Raw genomic sequence first — 24,565 nt, 5'->3', positions numbered from 1 at the left:
CTCATACAGGGTGTAACAAATGATGCGCACAGCCTCACCCTGTTGCTAAGCAGAAAGCACTCATCCACTTAGGAAATCTGTCAATCACAGTGGCTAACTGTGTAGTTCCTGGGAGGCATTAAAAGGCTTTTTCACACCTATTCAAATGCTAATGCCTGGCTGGGAGAAGTTGGAGATCAAATTAAAGTTAGCCGCAAGAAACTTCAAAGCAGATAAAAGTTAATTTTATAAAGGCTACTTTTCTATAATCTTTATTAACATCCCAACTTTGCCATTGAATTGGAATTTTAATAACTATTAAAATAATTGTGTAAATATTTTTATACCTAGTCCCAATCCTGAGATACAGTATTAGGATTTTGATCTATACTCTAGTTTTTTACATAGGACAGCTAGGCCTGCCACTGTGAAAAATAGCTTTTGGTTGATAGTAATTGTAAGGAAATGTTAATATTAAATTTCTCCATGTCCTACCTTTACATACCATGCAACCTGCCTTGTGGGTTACAAGGCCTACACCAGGGTGACCTATTAACATTTAAAAGGAAGTTTTTGACATGTAAAAAGGATTTATTTTAAGACAATGAAATACAGTTTGGGGGGATTTGATCTCCTTGCTCTGGTGGTGCTCAGGTGATGTCCTTTGAGACTTGGGCTTCATCCAGTGCAGTTCGCAGTATGCACGCCTGACCTGCCTTGATCACAGCAGAAGCTACTCAGTCCCAGGAGACGGCTCAAACCCTTGACCTCAACATCTCCGGGTTCTCCTCCTGACATACAGGATCATTGCCACAGCACTCACAAATCTTGTCACAGTTTATGTAGGCCTGGCACCCTCCACACAACCCTCGCTCCTTGGCTCAGGCTCTGGTGGGCTCTCTTGGCACACGGGGGTCACCAAAACAATGCAGCACACAGGCTACAGCCCGATCGGTGCAATAGTGGATTTCTCATACCTCGCACAGGGAGTCCTCACGATAGAGCTTTGCCTGGACCTTGCTCCTTCCAATGCTTAACTCTTCCTAACAGGGCACCCTAGTCTTGGTGAGCAGGCAGGTGCTGGTGCCCCAGGCTCCAGGGCAGGTGCTGTTGGTTTCCCTGGGTGATGTCCTGTCATCCAGCACGGCGACTAGCAGACTTTGTCCCCCAGTCCTGGTCACAGACAGAAGTCTTGCAAAGCTTCCTCTCCTCGCACAGCTAGGCTGGCTGCTTGGCAGATGACAAAATGTAATTTAGTTTATGAGGCTTTGAAGTTTTATGTTGGGGTTCGGCTTCTTTGAAATGGACATCTTTCCCCTTTATTCTCCCTCCTGAAGGGTGTTTGTCACAGCAGACAAGGCTCCGAAGCTGATTAACCCACAATAAGATTCAGGGAAGTGACCAGAGTGCACACCTGGATGTCAGCCACAATGATATGTGCATCAAAATGTTAATTATGGGCTCCCGGCCCTACTATTTATGATTCCCTTATCAGTCCCATCTCTCTCTTTCTGAGATGTGTCCAGACCACTTTCTTGTGATATACCATTGAACCAAAGAGCTCTTTGAAATGCACACAGAGAGCCCAGCTCTCCCATCTCCAGTGAATGCCCCACCCAGCTTACAGGAATCCAGAAATGCACAAATCTGTACGGGGGTTCCTCAATCCTCATGTTTTAATCAGGCAGGACTAGGCTTCCTAAAATGGCAAACAAGGTCCTCCATGTAATGTACTAGGTACACCTGCATCCAGTGTACATCCAAAAGCACTAATTGCAGAGCACTGTTATCCTAATGCATTCTGCCACCTCATGCATAACCACATGCAGCAAATGCATTCAGTCTGGGCACACTGTTCAATACTGCAGACTTTCTGTAATACCAGTGTGTGTTATATTAACAACACACACTACCAGCATATACATATGCACCATTTGGCATTGTACCACACTTTACCCCTTGTGAAGTGTACTTCTTGTGAGCACACATACACTCAACACTTGTTTCCATCACACACACACTTATACATCTACCTGATGTAGACCAAGGGTGAGTTAAGCACACAGCAGATGACCTTTTAAAATGGTGAATGAGCCTGTAGGCCTCACTCCAGTCTCACAAACAATAAAGGTCCTTTTCACTAAGGTCCTTTTCACTACTGCTGATCACTAAACGGTATGCTGCCACCACCAGGCTTGTGCTGCCTAACTCCTGTTGAAGGCAGCAGCCTTTCACAACTCCGAAGGCAGAGCTTTGGGAAACCCTCCTGATCCAACAATCCATGAATCCATGTCATGGCACACACGCATTATCCCTGTTCACCTATGACAAAAAATCTGCATTAGGGATCCAGACAACAGTACAGTTGGGCACTCAGGGTAGGGTTACACGGCTGTTACCATGCAGAGGAGTTTTACGTCCAAACACTGGCTTTTAGATTCTGTCTGGCAATGTCACCAATAACTGCGACATTGCACAGTCTCTCTGGTCCAGTCCACAAATGGCCACTCTCAGTGACTGTATGGCATGCAGGCACTTAACTGCAGGAGCCTTCTCTGCTCCCCTTCCCTCACCTGACAACCCCCCTCATCCTCTCACCACCCTTGACCCCATGCCTTGCCCCAAGTATCTCTCCAACCCTCATGTTTCCTCTTACATATTTTCAAAGATCCATCGCTTTATATATTGATATAGAAATGTCTATGCATATATAAAATCTGCTTTTGGAATTTTGCTGACAAGTTGTAATAAGCTATTTATCCTTAAGGATTTATTCACTACTTCTCCTCATAATGCCATTATTTTCACATAGAATTTGTCAAATTCAAGCGTTTTCCCTTTCTAGTTCACTTAGTTTCCGTACTGCTAATGGCTTTGGTAGACGCAGGTTGTAATGTATGTTCTGTCTTGTGCTCTGTGTCAGTCACTGTCTCTCGCGATATGTAGCCCAGCACTGTCAAGCGTCTCTGTCCTTCTCTGTAGCTTACTTAGGAATGTGAAGAATGTTTTCCTTAGAACTGCAAGGCAATTTGCAGCGGGACATTCTCTGCATGGCAGCTCCTCTGAAGGACTCGTGAATAAACTACTTTTCCACTCGGATTTGTTGCCTGTGCGCCCCTGGCATCTGCCATCGGATTTATTGCTTTCTTGAAGTTGGTTTCCGTCAATTAGGTCATCATGGACAATACTTCATTGTACTTACCAATTACCGTGAGGAAGCTTCAAATTGTTCCTGCTCTCCTTTAGCAACAGTTGTGGTGGTGTGAGCAGAGGCCTTCAACTATTATTTCTCCAAGTTACAAAGACCACCGCCTCCCCTAAAAGTGTGCATTTCGCTTTTCCCACTTCAAGCCTAAACACAGGCCCTGCGAACCCCTCGATTTAGCAGTTGCAGAGGGTATGGGGTTCTTTAAGGTCCTCTTCTGTCTGCATCTCGGCAAACCCTGATAATTAACACACTTAAGAAGTTTAACATCAACAGAAGATCAAGCGTTAGTAAGGAAGAACAGAAAATGGGTAAATAGAAAAGGGAAAGCAGGAAAGAATAATGCAAGGAAAGAAGGGGGGAAAGAAGGAAGAGAAGGTGGATGAGTGACTGGATGTATGGGTGGGTAGATGGATGAGTGCGTGATAGGGTGAGTGGCTGAAGGGATGAGGGGATGCATGGATGAATGGCTAGGTGGATGGCCAGGTTAACGAATGACAGACTAAAGGGAAGGATGGATAGTTGGAGGGACAGGTGAAAGAATAGCAGAGTAAAGGGATAGATGGATGATGAGTTAGTGAATGAGTAGACTGATGGACAGGTGAATGCATGGCAGAGTAAAGGTATGGATAGGTGGATGGACAGGTAAAAGACGGCAGGGTAAAGAGATGAATGGGAGAAGGAGTGAAGAATTAATAGGTTGCAGAGTGGATAGAAGGATGGATGGATGGGAGTTCGTATAACAAGAAATTCTTCTGCTGTCAATCAATCAAGGATTTGTAGAGCGTGACCCACAGGGGCTCAAGGTGCTTTATGTGGGCATGCTGCTCAGTCGAAGAGCCAGGTCTTGAGGACCTTCCTGAACTGCTTCAGTGATGCGGTCTACCTGAGCTTGAGAGGTGGTGCCTGAGCTTGAGCTGTGGCTAAAAAATCATTCCGCTGTTAAAAGCGGTCCTGCTTTGAATAGAGTTCACTTCAAGTTCAGACAAATGGGGCATTTTGTAAGTATTTGTAACCGATAGTTTACAAGGAAAATGTATTTAGTCCAAGAAGGTGACAAGGAAGAAAGTGAATCAAAATTGTAATTCTATGTGTCTCAGAAAACCTGGAGTCAATGTTGTCAGATAACATGAAAGCCTTACAGAGGATGAAGAACCCTACATGCCACCTGCATGTAATGTTAATTGATAACATTGCTATTCAAGTTCTGGCTGACTATGGTTTTCTATATATTGTAATCGATTATTCATTTTTTCAAAGGAATTGGAATAGATAAGTGTTTTATGATCTGACATCAAGATATTTTTATATGCAGGAAACACCATAGACAGCTCAGAGGTTTTTCTTGTGCTACAGATTCAACTTAAGGGAAGCAACATTTTAGGCAGGGTGTATGTGCCCTACAAAGATCAACACCTTCTAAGTTGGAGACAGCAAGACAATCTTAAAATGACTTTCAGACCAAGAACTGCAAATCCTACTTTTTGTGTTTCTAAATGCAATTGTTGTGTTGCTCAAAGACAAAAACAATAAAAAAATGTTTTTAAGGACTGACTGGGGTCAGGGCACTGGATTTTCACTAGATTAGGTTAAAGAGGACTACTATTCCTGTGAAGCATAAATAAATAAATAAAAAAACCTCTAAGTGTCAGGAATGCAAAGAAGCCATTATCGAACCCGTACAATCCTTTGGATAGGTTTACCTCATAGTTCTGGTGATAAAAAATTCTGGAAAGTTGATATTGTGTACTGATCTCAGATACCTTAATAAACACATTCTCGTAGATTGCCACCCATTACACAAAATATACATTGGGCAATTTTTGATCTGGATTTAAGGACAGTCTATCAACAGATTCAATTAACTCCTCAATGTAAACTACTCACAGCATTCCTTACCCCCTAATTGCACCTTCTGTTGTTTGTGAATGCCTTTTGGGTCATTATCTGCTGTCTTAGTATTTCAGAGACTAATGGCTAGTTCGTTTGTTGGTTTAAATGGTGAAACAGTACTTAGACAATACTCTTGTGTCTGCACCTACACTAGAAAAACACAACAAAAAGGTCAAGATTGTCATAAATACTCTACGAAAGGGTGGCATGACATTACAGTATTAGACATTAGAGTATTAATGATATTGTGTACCCAGGGAAGGTATTAAACCCAAAGATTCCCTTATCAACGCCATTTGTGAATGCAGTAAAGGCTCCATCCAAAGGGCAATTGTCCTAATTTGTAGGACTGTGTGAGTAGTACTCATATTTTGCATTGGGCTTTTCAGATTTGATTACCAATCTGGTGGTGTAGAAACTGTTACAGAATTTCTCAAATAATGTTTTCCCAGAGGAAGGTTTCCTAAGTCTATAATTACCAATAATAGAGTGCAATTCACTTCTTATAAATTGATTAACTTTCTGAACAAATATGATATTTGTCATAAACGCCTGCCTCTTTATGCACCTAGCTGCAAAGGCATGGTTGAAAGTGTTTTTAAGGTTTTTTGTGTGGGTATTCAAGTTGCTTTAGCCAATTCCTGGGATGATAAGAATTTTATACTTGAAAACAATGTGGGGATTCTAAAGGGCACCCACTCTAGATCAGGATTTTCATCATGTGAGATGCTTAAAAACAGAATCCCACGTTCTGACAATAATCCCCACTGGATGGGAAAATACGAATCTTATGCAGTTAACCAGCATATGTATGAGTTAGCTACTTTAAACAATAGCAAACACAATCTTTGGTATGACTGCAAGTATGGTGCAAATGAATCCGAATTGGAAGTGGAGGTTTGGGCCAAAGTTTAGAGTTCTAGAAATGCCACCACAGGTAATACTAAGTTATCTGCTCCACAAAACAATTGTGTCAAAGCTAAATGTTTTGTCAAACTACTTGATGGTAGTTGGTAGAGCCTCAACAAAATCAAAATTAATAAGGACTGTTTTCTCAAAAGGATATCTGTGTCAAAGATGGTACAGTTCATTCAGATGTGTTTCTGCCCGAAGGCTTTTTTGATGCCAGGGGTTATGTTGATACTTCTTCAGCGAAGGAGAATGAAAATTACACAGTGGAAAAAGATGCAAATTAAGATGATTCTGCAAGAGTTTCTTGTGATGTGCTATGTCAACAATTTAACCATTCAAGTCCTTGTAAGTTGGAAGTCAGGAGAAATTCTAGGATTGTCATCCTGCATTTTTAATAGACTATGCATAGTTTTCTTATTCTTTTGTATTGCAGCTGTTTCCATTTTATGGTATGGCTATTTATATGTTGTTTGTATTTTAGTTTTTTTACATAAGTGTAATGTCTTGCCGTTGTGTGTCTAAGAAGGGAAGAGATGTGTTGTATCTCCTGTCCCATGATCCGTGTCAGTCCATTGTCTTTTCTGATACGTAGTCTTGTGCTGTCAAGTGTCTTTGCCCTTGTGTGCTGTTTACTTAGGAATGTGAAGAATGTTTCCTTAGAGCTACAAGACAGTTTGGAGTTGGACTTTCTATGCACGGCAGCTCATCTGAACGGCTCATGAATAAACTGCTTTTCTACTTTGATTCATGGCCTGCTCCATTTCAACATTGGATTTACATTTGGAGGATGTTTTAGCTATGCCTGATCTATCATAAAGGTGAGCAACCAAGGACGGCCAACCACAGGTTGAGCAAATAATCTGGCAATGGAGCCCAATCTTTTTTTTTTTTGCAGTTTTATATAGCATGAACGGCGGCCAAGAGCATGGAGGCCTTTATATGAGCACCACAGTACACGATAAAAGGTCAGATTTACTCTTTTTTTTTCTAGGTACCTGGAGCTGATTAAGTGCTCAATTTATTTGCTGGTAGTCAGTTCATCCTCCAGCAGGGCAATTGATTGCTTTACGATATTGCCTTTGTGAAGGCCCCGACTGCCAAATTTATAAATTTCCGTCTGGCCAGCAGATATTTAGTTAATTGACAGGAACCGCTGTCAAACGAAACGCTGTCAAGATGGTTCCTGACAATGCATTGTAACTTTACTGTACAACTCTATCAAACATGATGAAGCAATATGGCAATGGTACATGGGAGTTATCTCTCATGGTGAAAAGGCATTTTGCAGTTTTTACTGCTGCTTACAACCTGGTATTGATGGGGGGTGAAAACTGACTTTTATGTCTGACCATATAAATTAGGTGGGGGGACATACAGGCCAACCCCCGACGGCCCTTACTCTGTTGGGCCATAGTAGAGGTCTAATTGCGGCACACAGGGAGTAGTCTCCACCAATGTTTGACCAAAAGTCTGTCAGCTTTTAAATCTGGTGGGCAGACCATTACGTGGTGGGAAGGGCGACAGGGTGCACCTTCCACCAACATAACAATCAGGCCCTAAGTGATCTGCTCAGAAACCCAGGATGTTGAGCCAAAACTGGGACTCAGACCCGGCTCCCCAGGTCCAAAGTCAGCAGTTCTGGCCATTAGGCCACATCTGTCCCCTCAAACCCACCAAAGCCCTCCACCTCCCTTTTAAGCAACTTTATAAAAGAGACGAAAGAAAGTAGCACACCACAAAACCATGAACTACTGTAACACATTATGACAACAAAGTGGCACCCACTTTAACTTTATTGTCAGGATGTAACCTCAGAGCAAGATTCTTGCCCTTCTGTGACCTTATAACGCATTTTTAATGTACCTTACTGTCTTTACTGAAGTTTTGGACTTCTTCAGAAAGTCCAGTGTTGAGTGTTAAGGCAGTGAGATTACCATGCAAATAGACTACTTTATTTCTTTTATCTAACTTCGTAGTGGGGCGATGCATTTTTCTTACCCATGCAGTTTCAGCATGTTTCGGAACGACTAATGAATCAATAAAACCAGGCTTAGCATTATAAACCTTATAGAGCTATGCTTTTATCTAAATTTTAGAACGCAATGTTACCTCCTATACAATATTAATGACCAATAAGTCTAATTAAAGTTAACAGTTATCAGGAAGTCTTTCTCAAATCATTCAAATTATTTTAAGAACTACAAATGTTTGTAAATGTCACAATGCAGAAATCTATTGTAATGCACACATATCAAAATAATGAAATTCCTTTTCATTTTAAGGTGCCATTTTTTTAACTTGTCATCTTTTTGATTTGCAGACTAGATTTGTTTCCCGACTCACTCTTTGGCTTTATGGCCGAACCATTTTCCTGGTTTGGCTCTGGCTCAACTCTTCTTGTTCAGTTGTGACTTTAACACGTCTAATCTATTATCATTTTTGTAATTTAGGGAGTGTCTGTAGTGTGGTGGTTGGTCCCCTGGGAAGGAATGTTACATTATCTACTTACACAGAGGTATAGTCAAATCATTAAGGAGCACAAGACATTTAAAACCCTGCTTTCTGCACACTCCCACTGCTAGCTATATTTGTGTAGCACCTAATAGCCAAGGTTTTCCAGGTGTGAGTCAGCATACCATCTATACCTTACACTGATGTGAGAACACATATCTCAACATATTGTATGGTAGCATTTGTTTAGTACTGACTACCCCTTTCCGAGGTTCTGAAATTGCTTACCTACAAGTATAGGAAGCTAGACCATACAGCGGGGAGTGGTTGCAAGGGTGTTTTTTCGATTTCAGCCGCTGTGGATAGTGTTTTCATGCCATGTGTAATGACCACTGAGGAAGAGTTACTGACTTATGGGCCCAAGCCTGGTGATTCGAAGGCGGAAGGTGTGTGAGAAACATATGTACAATTTATAACTGTACGAAGGACCACAGCATTCAGCTAGGTACACAGTACCAGCCTAGTCAGAGGGGCAGCTGGATCCCAGTCACTAATTAGGTAGAATTTAGCCATGTTCTTATCTCTCTAGGTAGATGTCATTTCTTGGGTCTTCACGGTGAAATCTTAGCTGGACGTGCTCCCATCAGCGTAATCCACTTATGACAAGTCTAAATTTTCAAGTTCCTTAAAGTGCCAGTTACAGTTTACTTCTCTTAGTAAAGAAGGGGTAAGTGGGTATATGTCTGGACACATGTCATCCAGCTTTCTTTGTTGTTTCACTACTTAGGTGAGGGGCTTGAATTTTTTCATATAATATGTTTTATGGAATTCCTCTTGTAGAGTATTTATGGTATGTTGTGTTACTGCCTCACCTTTTTCCTGCCATAAGGTGAATGTACTAGGTTATTTTACCCAACATTGAAGATCATTTAACTCCCTTGTAGGAGCATATGTTAAGAAAAACCTTCTGGATTCAATAAGACCCTCTTCAGAGGCCACTTCTCTCTCACATATCATCCATTAAAAGAAACATATGAAACACTATGTGACTGAAGGCTTTCAGACAATAATAAACATATCTTAGATAGTGGATAGGCCCATTAGGCCGTTTGAAGACTCCTGAATATGCCTTCATTTACGCCTTCAATCCCTGCTGAAGCTCTCATACTAGAGACATAGATTACAGCAGAATGTCCCAGCACTGCAAGTTGCACAAACCCCCAGTTTGCAAATGACCGAGTTTCAGCATAAAAACTATAGTAAATGCAGTAGGTGTTGCAAACCTCACACCATCCAGATGTTTCCTCATTGCACGAAAGAACATTATTTCTACAATGACGTTGATGAAATCATAAACAATTCTATCTTACTTATTACCAGATGCACCGGGATAGAGCTACTGGGCCATGGAATTGTTCTATAAAGAGCACATACCTATGAGCCGGGTGTATGTAATGATGTGGATGATCCTGAAGTCTTAAAAGTCTCAGACCATCGGGTAGATTTCTGTTATTTTTGGGCAACTTTAACCGTAAACCATCATTGTGTCACTCTACAGGTGTCATAATTAGATCTCCCACTTTCCAGATTTATGAAGAAGATGGTGTTTCTCCTGAGGCCTAGCAGCCTGTCATGGCAGAGAGGAAGTCTATGTTTTCCTGCCTGGTAACCAAATAACGCAGCCCTTTAGACCAAATGGTGAGGGTTTGAGGCACTGCAGACTCAAGATTAGATCTCATCAACACCTGGGTCTTTGCTAGGTATACAAACCTGTGTCCTAACACCACTACAGTGAAACCACTTGATAAATTAATATTAGGATGTTTCTGTCACTAATCTAGAATTTACTGTCTTTTTGCCTATTTTCATTCCACTTTTTATATTTGATTGTATGACAGTGGTGGTCGCCATAGGCTAGTTATAGTTAGCATCGTGATTCCATAGGAAATGCCTTGTTTGTGTTCCTAATAACTTTGGTGCCATTTGACGAATCTCCACAAAACTTTCCAAAAGTGCTACTTATTGATTAGTTTGCACATGGAAAGATTCTGTGGGATTTGTCAAGCGAGGGCCAAGAAAGTGTTGGCCCCAAAATGTGTTTTCCCCATTCATTTCTCCATAGAAACTTGAGACAAAGCTACAGCCCAAACCGCTGAACCGATTCACACCCTATTTGGCACAAAGCTAGATCTTGGCCCAGAAAGAGTGATTTGTGATTTGGACTAAATCCATTCTGTAGTTTTTGAGCAATTAATGCTAAAAAATGGTGATTATTTCACTCTGCGGAGCATCCGAATGGCTGACAGATCTCTTGGAGAGATCTGATTTACTACCACCAGATCAAGAACGCTGTGGCTGCAGCCATGCTAGGACTGGAGTCAGTCTGGAGTCCTAATAAAAATGCAAAACAATAAATAAGAGGGAAGGGGAGGTCTACCCTGACACCCTAGGCCTAGTGGACCCACCTGGGAACAAATATATATATTTGTTTTTTTAATTTTGCCCCAAATTTGAAGAGGATCCAAGAATTAGTTGCAAAACGTTTAAGAAGCGCACTGTAAAAAAAGAAATACCCCTGCGGTGGGCCAGGTTCTCTAGTGCATACACCAGTTACGGGGAGGGAGCGAATGACCCCCCTTTTAGGAGGCTCTGGAGACCCCATCCCCTGGGGCTGATATGTTGATGAAGGGGTGGGAGCTTGCACGGCCTCCCAGTCCGTGAGCCTAAAAAAGGTTCCATGGACCCCATCCCCTGGGTTCGTCATGTTTATGTAGGGAAGGGGGCATGTTGCTCCACTTCACAAGTTTCTGAGAGGCCATGGGGACCCCATCCCCCGGGGTCGATACTTAAATGAAGAGAAGTGGGGCTGTACGGGCCACCACCTGAGCCTTAAAAGTCCTGATGGACCCCATTCCCCAGAGCCGAAGTTAAATTAAAAGGGAGGAGGGCTGGGCGGCCCTCCTTTTTGAGCCTCTTAAGGCCCCTGGGACCTCATCACCTGCGGCCGGCTCACAGACTGTGTCCTGGGGAGCGTACCCCCGGGACATAGTAGTTTCTCTGCCCACACCAGCGAGGGCAGGGAAACATTAGTTTGCTACAGCTTGGTTGGAGCATTTCTAACTCTCCCGCTGGATGGAAGCAAACATGCTATTCCTGCCAGCATTCAGGGAAGGCATCTCAGTTCTCCCTTGCCAAGGGATTTAAAAAGGCTCCTCTCGGGGAGCAGACTTCTGTGTCCCACCAGCGGTCCTGCGGGTAGGTAAACAGATATTCCCTCCACCCAGTGGGAGCAAGGATAAGCAGGTGCTACCTTTGGGACAGAGCACTACCTACTCCTGCAGTATTTGGGAAGCTGGCCAAGGCCACAGGGGCCCTGGGACCCCTAACTAGTGGTTTGTGGGTGCCCTTGGTGGGCACCAGGGCACCCACCTCTGGCCCCGGGGATGGAGTCCCTGGGGCCCGCAGAGGGAGGTGGAGGGGGACCACCCACCCTCTCAACTGTATTTATAATTGCCCTGGGGGATGGGGTTCCGGGGCCCAAGGAAGATCGGGGATGAGGGCCACACACCAACTCCCCTTTATTTATTATATGCCCTGGGGGAAGGAATCCCCAGGCCCAAAGGGGGCATGGGGATGGGGGTGCCATGTGCCCCCTCCCCTTTATTTATAACATAGGCCCCAGGGGATGGGGTCCCTGGGGACTATAAAGGCTTGGGGAGGAGGGCTGCGCTTCTCCCTCCCTCCCCTTTTTTTAGGGAATTCGGCATGGGGTTTCTGGTGCCTATTAAGGCTCTTGAGGGGGGGGGCGCACCCCCTCCTCTATATTTAAGCAATTGCTCTGGGGATGGGGTCCCGAGGACCTCTATTGGATTGGTGAATGGGGCTGTGTGTCCCCTGCCCTTAAAGACCCTGGGGGATAGGTTCCCCAGGGCCCCTTGTGGGGTCATTTGTTGAGTTCACCTATTTGAGTCATATCTTTCTTGGACATTTTGGGGGTCATTCCGACCCTGGCGGTCAGTGTTAAAGCGGCGGCCAACCCGCCAACAGGCTGGCGGTCCAAAAAATGGAATTCTGACCCTGGCGGGAACCGCCAACACAGGCCGCCGCTTTAACACTCCGACCGCCATGGCGGCACAAACAAACAGCGCGGCGGTCACCGCCAACAGCCAGGCGGCAGACAATGTACCGCCCACCCTATCACGACTCACCAATCCGCCACCTTTTCCGGGGCGGGAGCCCCGCCGATAAAAACACGGCGGAAACAGACATTTCCAATGGAAAAAGCTCACCTCGACACACTCCACGCGGAATCGGAACAGCATGGAACCGGAACTCCACATCCTCCCAGCCATTGCCTTCCTGCTCTTCTTCCAGGATCACAAACGTCGCCGCAGACGACAACGGTGAGTACTGCACCTACGACACAGGAGGAGGAAAGGTTACGGGCACACACATACGCCACACACCCACCCCCACCCTCACCCCCACCGAAATACCTACACACCAATGCAGATTAAAAAGTCAGAGTGACACCCCCAAACCCCCAAAACAAAAATGCAAAGACAAAAGGCAATGATTGTAAAAATAGAACTATATTATAGCAATAATTAAGTATAGCGAACTTAGCAATATATAAAGAACAATTACACATCTAGAACTATATATATACAAGTAGCAAAAGTCCGGCACAGTTTTGCAAAGTTCAAATGTCCGTGGGCCAATGTGCAGCAACACATGGGCAAAGCCCACACACGAGATCGAGTCCATTGGAGAGAACACTGCTGGGGCATCACAAAAATAAAATACTGGCACCTCAGGGGGAAGGGAAGGGGGGGCACCTCAGCCACATGAGTCCACGACGCCAGTTCCACGAAGGGCCTCCATGCCCACTGTGCCATCCTGGGGAGTGCAAAGCCACAGTCTCTCAAGTCTCTACAGTGGGTGGATTGCCCACTGTGCCATCCTGGGGAGTGCAAAGCCACAGTCTCTCAAGTCTCTACAGTGGGTGGACTGCCCACTGTGCCATCCTGGGGAGTGCAAAGCCACAGTCCATCAGGTGGATTACAGAGTCCACTGGTCATGGAGGAGGCATGGTGGGCAGAGTGCCTCGTGAAGCCCTGCCCGACACAGAACCGGGCCTGCCAATGGGCCAGCGGTGCTTGACAGGAGGGCCCAGCAGAGCGGTGCTTGACAGGAGGGCCCAGCGGAGCGGTGCTTGACAGGAGGGCCCTGTTCAGCGGTGCTTCTCACGGCGGGCCCTGTTCAGCGTTTCTCCTCACGGCGGGGCCCTGTTCAGCGGTGCTCTGCCCTGTTCAGCGGTGCTCCTCACGGCGGGGCCCTGTTCAGCAGTGCCTGTCTTGTGTTTCGAGTGAACCACACCTGGCCAATACTTCCCGCTCAGTCAGCATCGGACCTTTCCGTTGCGGGGCCCTCCTGTGATGGAGTCCTGGGGCCCTGGGTCTCCTCCGATACCCCCGGAATGGGGCTGGTGGGGCCCTCATGGCCAGGTCGGCTGCTCCCTGCCTTTTGCGCTTTGCTGCCCTTGCCCTCCTTGGCAGACTCTCCGTGGCCCTTGGCTCCCTTACCCGATGTGGCAGGTGACGGTGCAAGGCTACCCTCCTTGGGGGCAGGCGTATCAGGCCTCTCGCGCCTGCCCTTCAGTTTTTTGCTCCTCTTCCCAGGGGGGGGGCTGGCTGTGCCTTTGCTGCTGGCCGATGTCCCTGCCCAAGGAAAGGGCGGACTCCAAAAACCAGGCACAACGTTCTTGGGAGTTGCTGGGCTGGTGGTGGCTGAGGTGTTTTTGGAACTCTTATGAGATGGAGGGGGTGGGTCAGGTGAGGAAAAGATGTTCACTTTAGAGAGGAATAGTTTTTTAGGAGCAATGGGAAGGGTAGCTGGAGTGGGTATGGGAGTGGAGGAAGAGGATGTGGTTGTAGGCGAGTCAAGTCTGGTGTCTTTGGGTGCAGGTGCTTGGGCTGGAGGCTGACGTGAGGTGGATGGCTGTTGGTTGGGTGCCTGCCTGCGTTTGTGTGGTTTGGAAGCGGGGGTGACAGACACACTGGGAGAGGACACAGGGGACGTGTACATGGCAGTGGGGGTGGTGACTGCACGTGTGCGGACTGGGCTGGAGGGTGTGCTGGTGATGGCTGTACTGGCTGATGGTGGTGTGCATGCAGGTGTGAGTGTAGACGTCACAGGGAGGGAGGAGGGAGACGAGGAGGTGGGGGACACAGAGGAGGTAGTGGCTGTTGGCATGTCTGCATCTGTATGTTGCTTGTGTGAATGCTTGTGTGTTCTGTGGTGCTTATGTCTGGATGAGCTTCCCTTGGGAGTTGAGGTGTGTGCAGGCTGGTCTGTAGGTGTGGATGGGATATGCAGAGGAACAGGGGAGTGGGACTGGGTGGAGGGAGTGAGAAGAGGGAGGCTGGAGACAGGGACAATCGCTGCCGTCAGTGCTGAGGCCAGAGCGTTGAACGATCGCTGCTGGGCAGCCTGACCCGAATGAAGGCCCTCCAGGTATGCATTGCTTTGATGCACCTCCCTCTCCACACCCTGGATGGCATTCAAAAGGGTAGACTGCCCAACAATGATGGTCCTCAGGAGGTCAATGACCTCCTCACTGAGGGCAGCAGGGGTGACTGGGGCAGGGCCTGAGGTGCCTGGGGCGAAGGAGATGGCCGCCTTCCTGGCCGTGCGGGCACGGGTCCAAGGCCGAGGGGCTGCTGGGAGGGCGGAGCTGGTGCGCTGGGTGGCGGCTGTACCTGTAGTTTCGGTGGGCACGGATGTTGCCGCCACCGCAAGGGAGCTCCCATCCGAGGACGTGTCGTTGTCACTGACGTCTGCACGGGTCCCCGTGGTGGAGCCCCCCTCGCCCTCCGTCTCACTGGTCATGTCGGAGTCCGTTGCATGGCCCTCCGGGGCCATGTGAGATGCAGCTCCCTCTTGCGCCGATGCCACTTCTCCTCCGCCTGATGATGCTAATGCACACATTCACAGAAAAACAAAGAAAATGGGGGGGGGTGGAGAAATAAAGACAAGTTGAGTGCATGCATTGGGAACACCGTTGGCGGAGAGGACAGACACAGAAGCCCCCTGCACTACGCTGCGCACTTGGGGTACACTACTCATTCACTGGGACATGCCCTACAAGCCTATGGGCGACAACTGCCCACACAGAATACACAGGTCCATGAATAGCGTTACTAGGCACCCTACAGAGGTGGGGGGCGGGGGCACAGGACCATACCTCACGGAGGGGCCTAGCCTACAGAAATCGCCCTGGCCTAGGGATACCCACAGCCCTCCTCCCCCACCCAGGCACCTCCACTGCGCGCAAATATAGCTGAATGTGCTGGTACTCACCCCCTTGTGTCTGCTGTGATGTCCTCAAGTGCCCATCTAAATCGGGGTAGGCCACCGCCAGGATCCGGGACATCAGGGGGGTCAAGGTACGACTGGCACCCCTCCTAGGTTGGGAGGCCATCCCCAGCAGAGCCTCGGCGGTCTTCCTGCTCCCGCGGCGGATGTCCTCCCACCTCTTGCGGCAGTGGGTGCCCCGTCTGTTGTGGACCCCCAGGGCCCGGACGTCCTTGGCGATGGCACGCCAAATATCGATCTTCTGATGGGCGCTGACCTATGTGACATGTACAGGGGGGGAAAAGAAACATCATCACTTTTCTGCATTCTCGATGTGAGTGGCCCCCCCTCCCCAAACTTGCCATGTGGCACATGCTCTCATCTGTCGTGCCATGCATTCGTAATTCGCTCCCCTCCCCTCCATCGTACATCCACCCCACTCATCACAGGCATTGCCCACTATACATTGGCCCCCGTGTACTCACCTGTTGGTCTGGAGGACCGTAGAGTAGCGCATACTGGGGGAGGACCCCGTCCACGAGCTTCTCCAACTCTTCGGAACTGAAGGCGGGGGCCCTTTCCCCAGTCGCAGCAGCCATTGTCACTTCCAGACCGAGGTCACAGCAGCACTTGCAGTATAGGTCCTCTCCTGTGGATGCTCAGGTCTCGTGTGATTAAGCAGAGAGAAAATGGCGGTCACGCCCGCGGCGGTGCGTACCGCGGCGGTGCGTACCGCCGGCGCACATCGTCATTGGATCCTGAAACCCATAGGGTACAATGTTAACCAATGCTGCTTTGCGCCGCGGTCTCCGACCGCCTACCGCCACGGCGTGCCACGCCAGCGCAATGAACGCACTTCACATTGTCACACTTCACAGGTCAGGCAGCCGCCATTTCAAGGGCCCACATGGCTTAATTCCTACTGCGTCACACATGGCTAGGCCTTGCATCGACACTCATACAAGCCATTCAATCCAGGGAACTTACCTGTGGGTTGCTTGACTCTGTGCTCCATGTTGTCCTTCCTAGGCACCGTCCGCTGGGACTTGCGAGGAGACGGAGGAATGTTCCCGTGTACAGACCGCTGGTGGACCTGTCGACAATGGAAGAACGACATGTCATACTCACCTACAGACTCAACAGTGCCACTATACAGGAACTGTGTGCCCAGCTGGAGCCAGACCTGATGTCACCCATCCGCCAACCCACAGGGATTCCGCCTCTAGTGCAGGTGCTGTCAGTACTCAATTTTTTGGCTAGTGGATCATTTCAAACTACAGTGGCCATTTCATCTGGGATGTCTCAGCCTATGTTTTCAAGGGTATTGTCCAGAGTGTTGTCTGCCCTGATGAAATACATGCGGAGCTACATCATTTTCCCTGAGGTGGGTGACTTGCCTTCAGTGAAGGGTGATTTCTATGCCCTTGGACACATTCCCAATATCATTGGTGCCATTGATGGTACCCATGTGGCTTTGGTCCCCCCAAAAGACAATGAGCAGGTGTACAGGAACCGAAAAAGTTATCATTCGATGAATGTCCAGGTGGTCTGTTTGGCTGACCAGTACATCTCCCATTTAAATGCCAAGTTCCCAGGGTCAGTGCATGACGCGTACGTCATGCGAAATAGCAGCATCCCTTATGTGATGGAACAGCTACAGAGACAGCGTGTGTGGCTAATTGGTGACTCTGGTTACCCCAACCTGCCTTGGCTATTGACCCCAGTGAGGAATCCCAGGACAAGGGCAGAGGAACGGTACAATGAGGCCCATGGGCGTACTAGGAGGGTGATCGAGCGGACCTTCGGCCTCCTGAAGGCCAGGTTTAGGTGCCTGCATATGACAGGTGGATCCCTAATGTACTCACCAAAGAAGGTGTGTCATATCATCGTGGCCTGCTGCATGCTTCACAACCTGGCTTTCCGACGCCAGGTGCCTTTCCTGCAGGAGGATGGTCCAGATGGTGGTGTTGTGGCCGCTGTGGAGCCTGCGGAGAGTGAAGAGGAGGAAGACGAAGAGGACGACACAGACAACAGGGACAGAGTGATACTGCAGTATTTCCAGTAACACACAGGTAAGAATCTACTCCTGCATTTTATTATATCTGTAACAGTACTGGCTCTCTACTGTCTGACCTTTCACCCCAATGTATGGTAACTTAGTTGTGAATTTGCCTTCCTATTTCAGTGATCTGGTCCCCACGGAGTGCCCTCTGGTTTATTTCCCCATGGACTACCGCTGTGTGACACTGGTATGTTGTCATCACAATGTAATTGGACATTTTTGGTTGGTTATATCGAATATATTTGGTTTAAAAAATAAATAGCAGACTCCAGATGGTTTTTGTGCAATAATTGTGTTTATTGAAGTGCAAAAATTGGTGTATAGTTCAAAAAGGGTGATGGGTGATGGCGGAGGCATGTCCATGGCAGAGTCCAGACTCTCGTTCGCACAGGTGCATTGTCCATATGCCTGTGGAAGGTGGAGCAGGGGCAGTTCAAGGTTGGACAGGGTGAACAAGTGGGACAGTGGGATGACATCCGGGGGGATCCGTGCATGGCGGGGGTCTTGACATCCTATTCTTCCTAGATCTCAGGCCTTTCTTGTGGGGTGGTTCTTGTTCTGCAGGGGGTGGGGTCCGGGTGGCCCGTTGCTGTTGTGTCGGGGCCTCCTGACCACTAGCGCCGGCGGAGGTGGTGGGCTGTTCTTCCTCCATGCTAGTGGCAGGGGCCCTTTGGGGGGCCACATGGTCCCGCAATGTGGTGACAATCTGGTTGAGTGCCACCACGATTGTACCCATTGCGGAACTGATGCTGCACAGTTCTTCCCGGAACCCCATGTACTGGCCCTCCTGCATGGCCTGGATCTCCTCGAACCTGGCCAGGACCGTCGCCATCGTCTCTTGGGAGTGGTGGTACGCTCCCATGATGGTGGTGAGGGCCTCTTGGACAGTGGGTTCCCTAGGCCTGTCCTCCCTCTGTCGCACAGCAGCCCTCCCAGTTCCCCTTTGTTCCTGGGCCTCTGTCCCCTGGACGGTGTGCCCACTACCACTGCCCCCAGGTCCCTGTTGTTGTTGGGGTGGTGGGTTGCCCTGGGTGCCCTGTAGTGGTAGACACACCGCTGCTTGACCTGTCCTGGAGACAGAGGCATGGGCCCGCTGGGTGGGTGCTGTGCTGGGGTTTCCAGAGGGGGGTAGGTCTGCTGTGGCCTGTGGCTGCCTGAGGGGAACCGACTGTCTAGAGGTCCCCGATGGTCCGGGCTGGTCATCAGGTTCTAGGTCGACAGAGCTGCTGTCATCACTGGGGGCCTGTTCTGGGGGTGGGGTGGACATTTCTGGACCCTCCGGGCCGGTGTGTTGGCGTTCGGGCCCTGCAGGGGTAAAAGAGTATGGTTATTGCTTCTGTGTGTGCCATGGCGTGCGATTTGTGGGTGCCCTTGTCCCCCAGTGCTGGCATTCCCTTGTGGGAGGAGTTGTGAGGGTGGTTTGGGGGGGGGGGATGGGTATGTGCAGTGGTCATGCTTAGGTGATGGGTGTCCATGGTTTGTGTTGGCATTCAGGGGTTGGTGTTGGTTTGGGTGGGTTGTGCTGGTGAGACATTAGCTGGGAGGATATGTGCTGGGGGGTTGGGGGTGAGGGTGGGGGTGTGGGTTGGCATGCTGGTGGTAGGGGGGGGTGAAGTAGTTGAGATTAGACTTACCAGAGTCCATTCCTCCGCCTACTCCAGCGAGGCCCTCAGGATGCAGGATGTTCAAGACCTCTTGCTCCCATGCTGTGAATTCGGGTGGAGTGGGTGGGGGTCGGCCGCCAGTCTTCTGCACAGCGATGTTGTGTCTTGACACCATCGTCCGCACCTTCCCCCGTACGTCGTTCCAGCGCTTTCGGATGTCTTCCCAATTTCTGGGATGCTGTCCCACAGCGTTGACCCGGTCGACGATCCTTTGCCATAGCTCCGCCTTCCTGGCTATTGTGGTGTGCTGCACCTGTGTGCCGAAGAGCTGGGGCTCTACCCTAATTATTTCCTCCACCATGACCCTGAGTTCTTGGTCCGAGAACCTGGGGTGTCTTTGGGGTGCCATGGGGTGGTGTGGATGAGGTGTGGGGTGGTGTTTGTGGTGATGAGTGTAGTGGTGTGTGGTGTTTTGTGCGTAGATGTAGTGTGGGGGATGATGTTGGGTTCCTGTGTGTGTTGTGGTTTGCGTTCCCTGTGCTCTCTCTCTGTGTATTGTGCCTTGTCTCTGAATTTCGATTTGTGGGGGTTTGTGGGTGATGTGGGTGTGTGTTTTATATCGTATTGATTGTGTGGGAGTGGTGTTTGTATGTGTATCAGGTGTGTGTATTTGTAATTGTCCAATGTGGCAGTGTTTTGTAGATGTGTGTGTATTTTGACCGCGGCGGTGTGTACCGCCAATGGGATACCGCGGTTGAAAGACCGCCGCGTGGATTCGTGGGTCGTAATGGCATGGGCGTATTTCTGTTGGCGTGACGGTGGAGGTTTGGTCATCTCCAGTTTATCGCTGACTGCTGATGTGGCGGCCTTCAGTGGAGGTCGGGTTTTTGGCGGTTTGGCAGTTGTGGGTCAGAATGACCCTGGCGGGTTACTGCGGCCGCGGCGGTGTTATGGCGGTCTTCTGACCGGCGGTAACTGCCTTTTCCCGCCAGGGTCAGAATGACCCCCTATATTTCTTTATGACTCAATGTATTCTTTGGGATCCGATTTTCTACCCTAGCTGGCTGCTGCTTTCTAGAGACACATTTACTGCTCTGTAAAGTGCTTCATAGCCAATTGATCCTAGGGTGAGCGTACTCTAACGTGTTTAATTAATACCAACTTGTACACTACAAACCTATACGTCCTGGTAAGCCTAGATACAAGATACCAGCGCCGGTAAGATTTCATTGGTACTGTCACTCTTCTCATTCCTATTATTTTGCGCTTTACCTTTCTGCTTTATCTTTAGCAGACTAGTACCATATATTTCTGGCTTCCACTTCCTAACCCTGTAAATCATTTACTCACACACCGCCATCCTGTGGCACTTCCCATCGGCTTCAAGGCGAAGGGGGTGCCCCTAGGCAAAGGTGATCTGTGCCTGATTTGTTTAGCCAAAAAAAACAATTAAATTAATCGGCTGATTCCTTATTTACAAATCTGTCAACAATTTGCCCTTTGTCCTCCTGGGACTTTGTCATCAATTTAGAATCTGCTGCTCGGCAGCGGTCAATGAAATTTCTTGTAAGATTTCAAAATATTTTTTAAATATAATAAAAATAATCAGTAGGTTTTTAGTCTTCTGCACCCATAGGACTGGCCCAGTGTGAATAAGTAGAAGGTGAACACATGCAGATCCCCCATTCGCCCTCGCTAACCCATGCTACATGTGCATTGAACACAACATAGGCGGCCACCACAAATCTCAAGGGGAGAGGCGGGCAGGGGAAGGGACAGCCGGAATAAAAAAAAAAATTAAAAAAAAATAAACGTACCTGCCGCCTCACTCCTCTCCTCTTCTTCTGGTGTCCCAGCATTCCCTGGGACACCAGCACAGGCTCCCCAGCAATCCTGGTGCTGCACTCATGCTAAACCTAGCATGAGAGCAGCACCAGGATTGGTCTGAATGGCTTGTTCTGCCGCTCAGACAGTGCACTGAAGGCCGTGCAGTTTCTCCAACCTGGAGAGCGGTGTAGCACACCGCTGGGTTGGAGAAACCTAAGTGCGGATGTGTGATTGACCGGCCAACCAAACACACATGAGCATTTAGAAGTGCACAGACTCCACTCCCCTCCCCTTTTACCCCTCCTGTGGCCGAAGCCCAGCCCCTCTCTTCACATGCTGCTGGCTGAGCCAGGAGCTAAAAAATAAAACAATAATGATATATTGTTTTATTTTTCAGTTTGTGGCTCAGCCAGTGGGGGGAAGCTCCTTCGCCATTGGAAGGAGCCACTCCTGGAACACGAGTCAGTCTTCACTCGAAGTGGAGGCCAGAAGCCCAGCCGAGAGATCGCAGTATGGCAAAGCAAGTGAATCAATAACAAATTTACAGTTTTTAAGTCGAGCATAGCAGCGCAGAAATGCTGCTTTTCCGACATGTTGTAGTCTATCTGTGGGCTTTTAACCACGCACACCTCATGCCCATCACTTTCACTCGTTTGTGGGCTTGCCTTTCAAAAAGCCTTTGATGACATTGGGAAATGCTTTACATTTGTTCTGCCTTGTGGCGGTTTTGTTTCCATCTTGGGGACCGACCCTGTTACATAGATAATTGCACATTTGCCGATATGTCTGACTGTGAGTGAACTTCTTTTTCCTTTTGTGTCTCTCCTTCGTGCTCATGCTCATGGTGGCCATGACGCTTTGAATTGTCTTGCTTATGTCAACTGTTTAACTTTACATTTCCAATTTTTGTGGCAAAAAAGTCCAGTTAGGAATTTACAAAGCTAATAGCTCTAACTCGAGCAAACGCGAGACCCATTGCATTGCAAATGCTTGTTTTATTTTCTATGACCACTATTGGATAACTTTTCCTTGGTCTTCTGCCAAGAACCATCACACCGTGTTTGTATTCAGCCTGTACATTACTATGACCTGCATGCATCCTAAACGTATACCCACTGAAAACTTTGTATACCTCTATTTAAGGTTGTAAAGAACTAATAATGATTATCTATATAGAAAAATATATTTACAGCGCCATGTATAGACAATCAATGCCCGCGATAGTTTAAAAATATACTCATAGCAACTAAACAAAAATAAGTATGAAAATAACACAATGAGCATGTTATTCTCTCTTTCCAGCCCGGCTGTGGACTTTAGAAACAGAAGAACATTTAGCAACTAAACAGCATGATAAATAACGACATTCAATAAGCAAAAATTGGATCAGTAAATATACATTTGTTCATTTCATAATTGCAATCTATATATTTCTTTATAAAGGCAAGTTGTATTTTCACTGTATACATTTTGTTGCCTCATCAATAAAAATAAAGTCTCCACTGACAAAAGAAGTCTGACTTCTAAGAGCAAAGACCACAGTGTTTGATTCTTTAGAACAGTGCTCTATATTCCCCCAAGAGTTTCCAATCCCAAGAATTTGCGGTGTTGGATTCACAAAGTTGTCTCTTACCTGGGTGCAGAGCTGCCTTTTTTCTCTCGAATGCTTAGCCACTTCCGCAGTAAGGTGCGACGGCGGCGGGGTGAGGCACTAGGAGTGGAGCAGTTGGACCAGGGAGCATCTTCGTCACTGGATGGAGTGATCTCAATGGAGGGGGGCTTCAGGTACCTGTGAGCTGAAGCTGTGTGTCCACTGGACTCCATCTCTGGCTCTGATCTCTGGTCCCTTGGACCTCGGCGTAGCTTAAAACGTTTTCTCCTTAGGGTTGGAGTGGAAGCACAGGACCAACTGGTTGATTTTTCCTCAGCTGTGGGGAACTGTAGGGAGGGGGGCTGCAAGGTCCCTGCCATAGTAACGTTTTAAGTATGCTGTAGATTCACAGAACTGTTCTACAAGGGTACACTCAAAGTGTATGCATCAGTGGGCTGGTACTTTTTGTCGATCTACTCAGTATTTTCTTGCAAGTAGATCCTTTTAGTGAAATCTCAAGAAGGCTGTGACCAGGGGAGAGCTGACAGAAGGAATCTAAAGTGAGACATAGTTTAAGCATCCCAATAGTCAACAAACTATTCCACCAGATATCCTAGTCTTACAAACAGCTACTTTTGGGCACTTAAGAAATCCTGAATTCATATCAGAGCTTCGTATCTTGCTTTCCCGGTCAGCAGAAGGGCACTTGCTATTTCTTGTTTTTACATCTTCTGTTGCACCGTTCCTCTTCGTGAGGTAGTGTGGGCTAAGGAAATAGCAGGCAGCAAAATGTGGCAGCCTCAAGCATCCAATGGCAAGAAGGATCCTTGGTCTTTGAAATGTCCATGCCCGCTTGGTTAAGGCACTTGGGAATTCTCACACTGACATCACCATGCCATGGAAGCCCTGGTTGGCAGAGAAGGCAAGGGACAAATGGGAGCAGGTCAACAGTGTCCCGTTTCCCCCTGAAGAGTTAGAAGGACGCCTGTAAAGCAAGGTCAACTGCATCAAGTTGGCACATCAAGGATGGAGCAGACTTTGCAGAGTTACTTGCTACTCATTTAGCTGATATTCTGCCAACTGAAAAATGAATCCCTGAGAGTCTGTAAACAAAAAAAACAAAAAAAATATGTTAGGCATTCAGAAAAGCATAAAGGAAAATCATTTCAATTTCAATATTTATTACTGCTTTTCTAATCATACACCAGGCTAACATAATGTTTTGGGTTAAGTCTGTTAGTGCAAAAGAGCTGCATCTGTTGACTGACGTATAATGTTGGTTCCTTATATGGCATATGGGCTTTTTTTTATTTTTAAATACACGTTTTCAGCAATTCAGACCACTCCCACCTAAGAAATCTCAGCACAACTTTAACTAACCACGTATATGACCATAAGACAAAATAGAAAAAATCCTACACATAATGTGTATTTGTATCCTTTGTTCATTCAACACTGATTTTTACATGTGCAGAACTGATCAAGAACTAGCCTTTTACAAGTGAAGTTTATAGAGATCCGGATTGTATTGAAATCCATGCCCTCGCCTTATAGTACCTGAGAGGGGAAATAGATACCAACAGTTAAAACACAGGTACGCTTCAGGTCACCCTTTGCTTTCAATTTGTGCCCCACCGTGTACTACTTCAGTGTACAGTGTTCTATCCTGCTATAGTCATGCGGTA

The 24,565-nt window shown here is 47.6% G+C and overlaps 1 protein-coding gene across 1 annotated transcript in view; it reads right to left on the bottom strand.

The window, feature by feature from the left end:
• GRAMD1A (GRAM domain containing 1A) overlaps nt 1-23,959 on the bottom strand; it is a 679,043-nt gene extending 655,084 nt beyond the window's left edge. The window contains exon 1 of the mRNA XM_069201060.1: nt 22,923-23,959. Coding sequence (XP_069057161.1) covers nt 22,923-23,260 — 338 coding nt within the window. The 5' untranslated portion in view covers nt 23,261-23,959. The remainder of the gene's footprint in view (nt 1-22,922) is intronic.
• Between the last annotated feature and the right edge of the window lie 606 nt (nt 23,960-24,565).

Source organism: Pleurodeles waltl, chromosome 7, assembly GCF_031143425.1.
Source record: "Pleurodeles waltl isolate 20211129_DDA chromosome 7, aPleWal1.hap1.20221129, whole genome shotgun sequence".
NCBI classification, from domain to species: domain Eukaryota; kingdom Metazoa; phylum Chordata; class Amphibia; order Caudata; family Salamandridae; genus Pleurodeles; species Pleurodeles waltl.
This window is presented reverse-complemented; position numbering and strand designations above follow the sequence as displayed.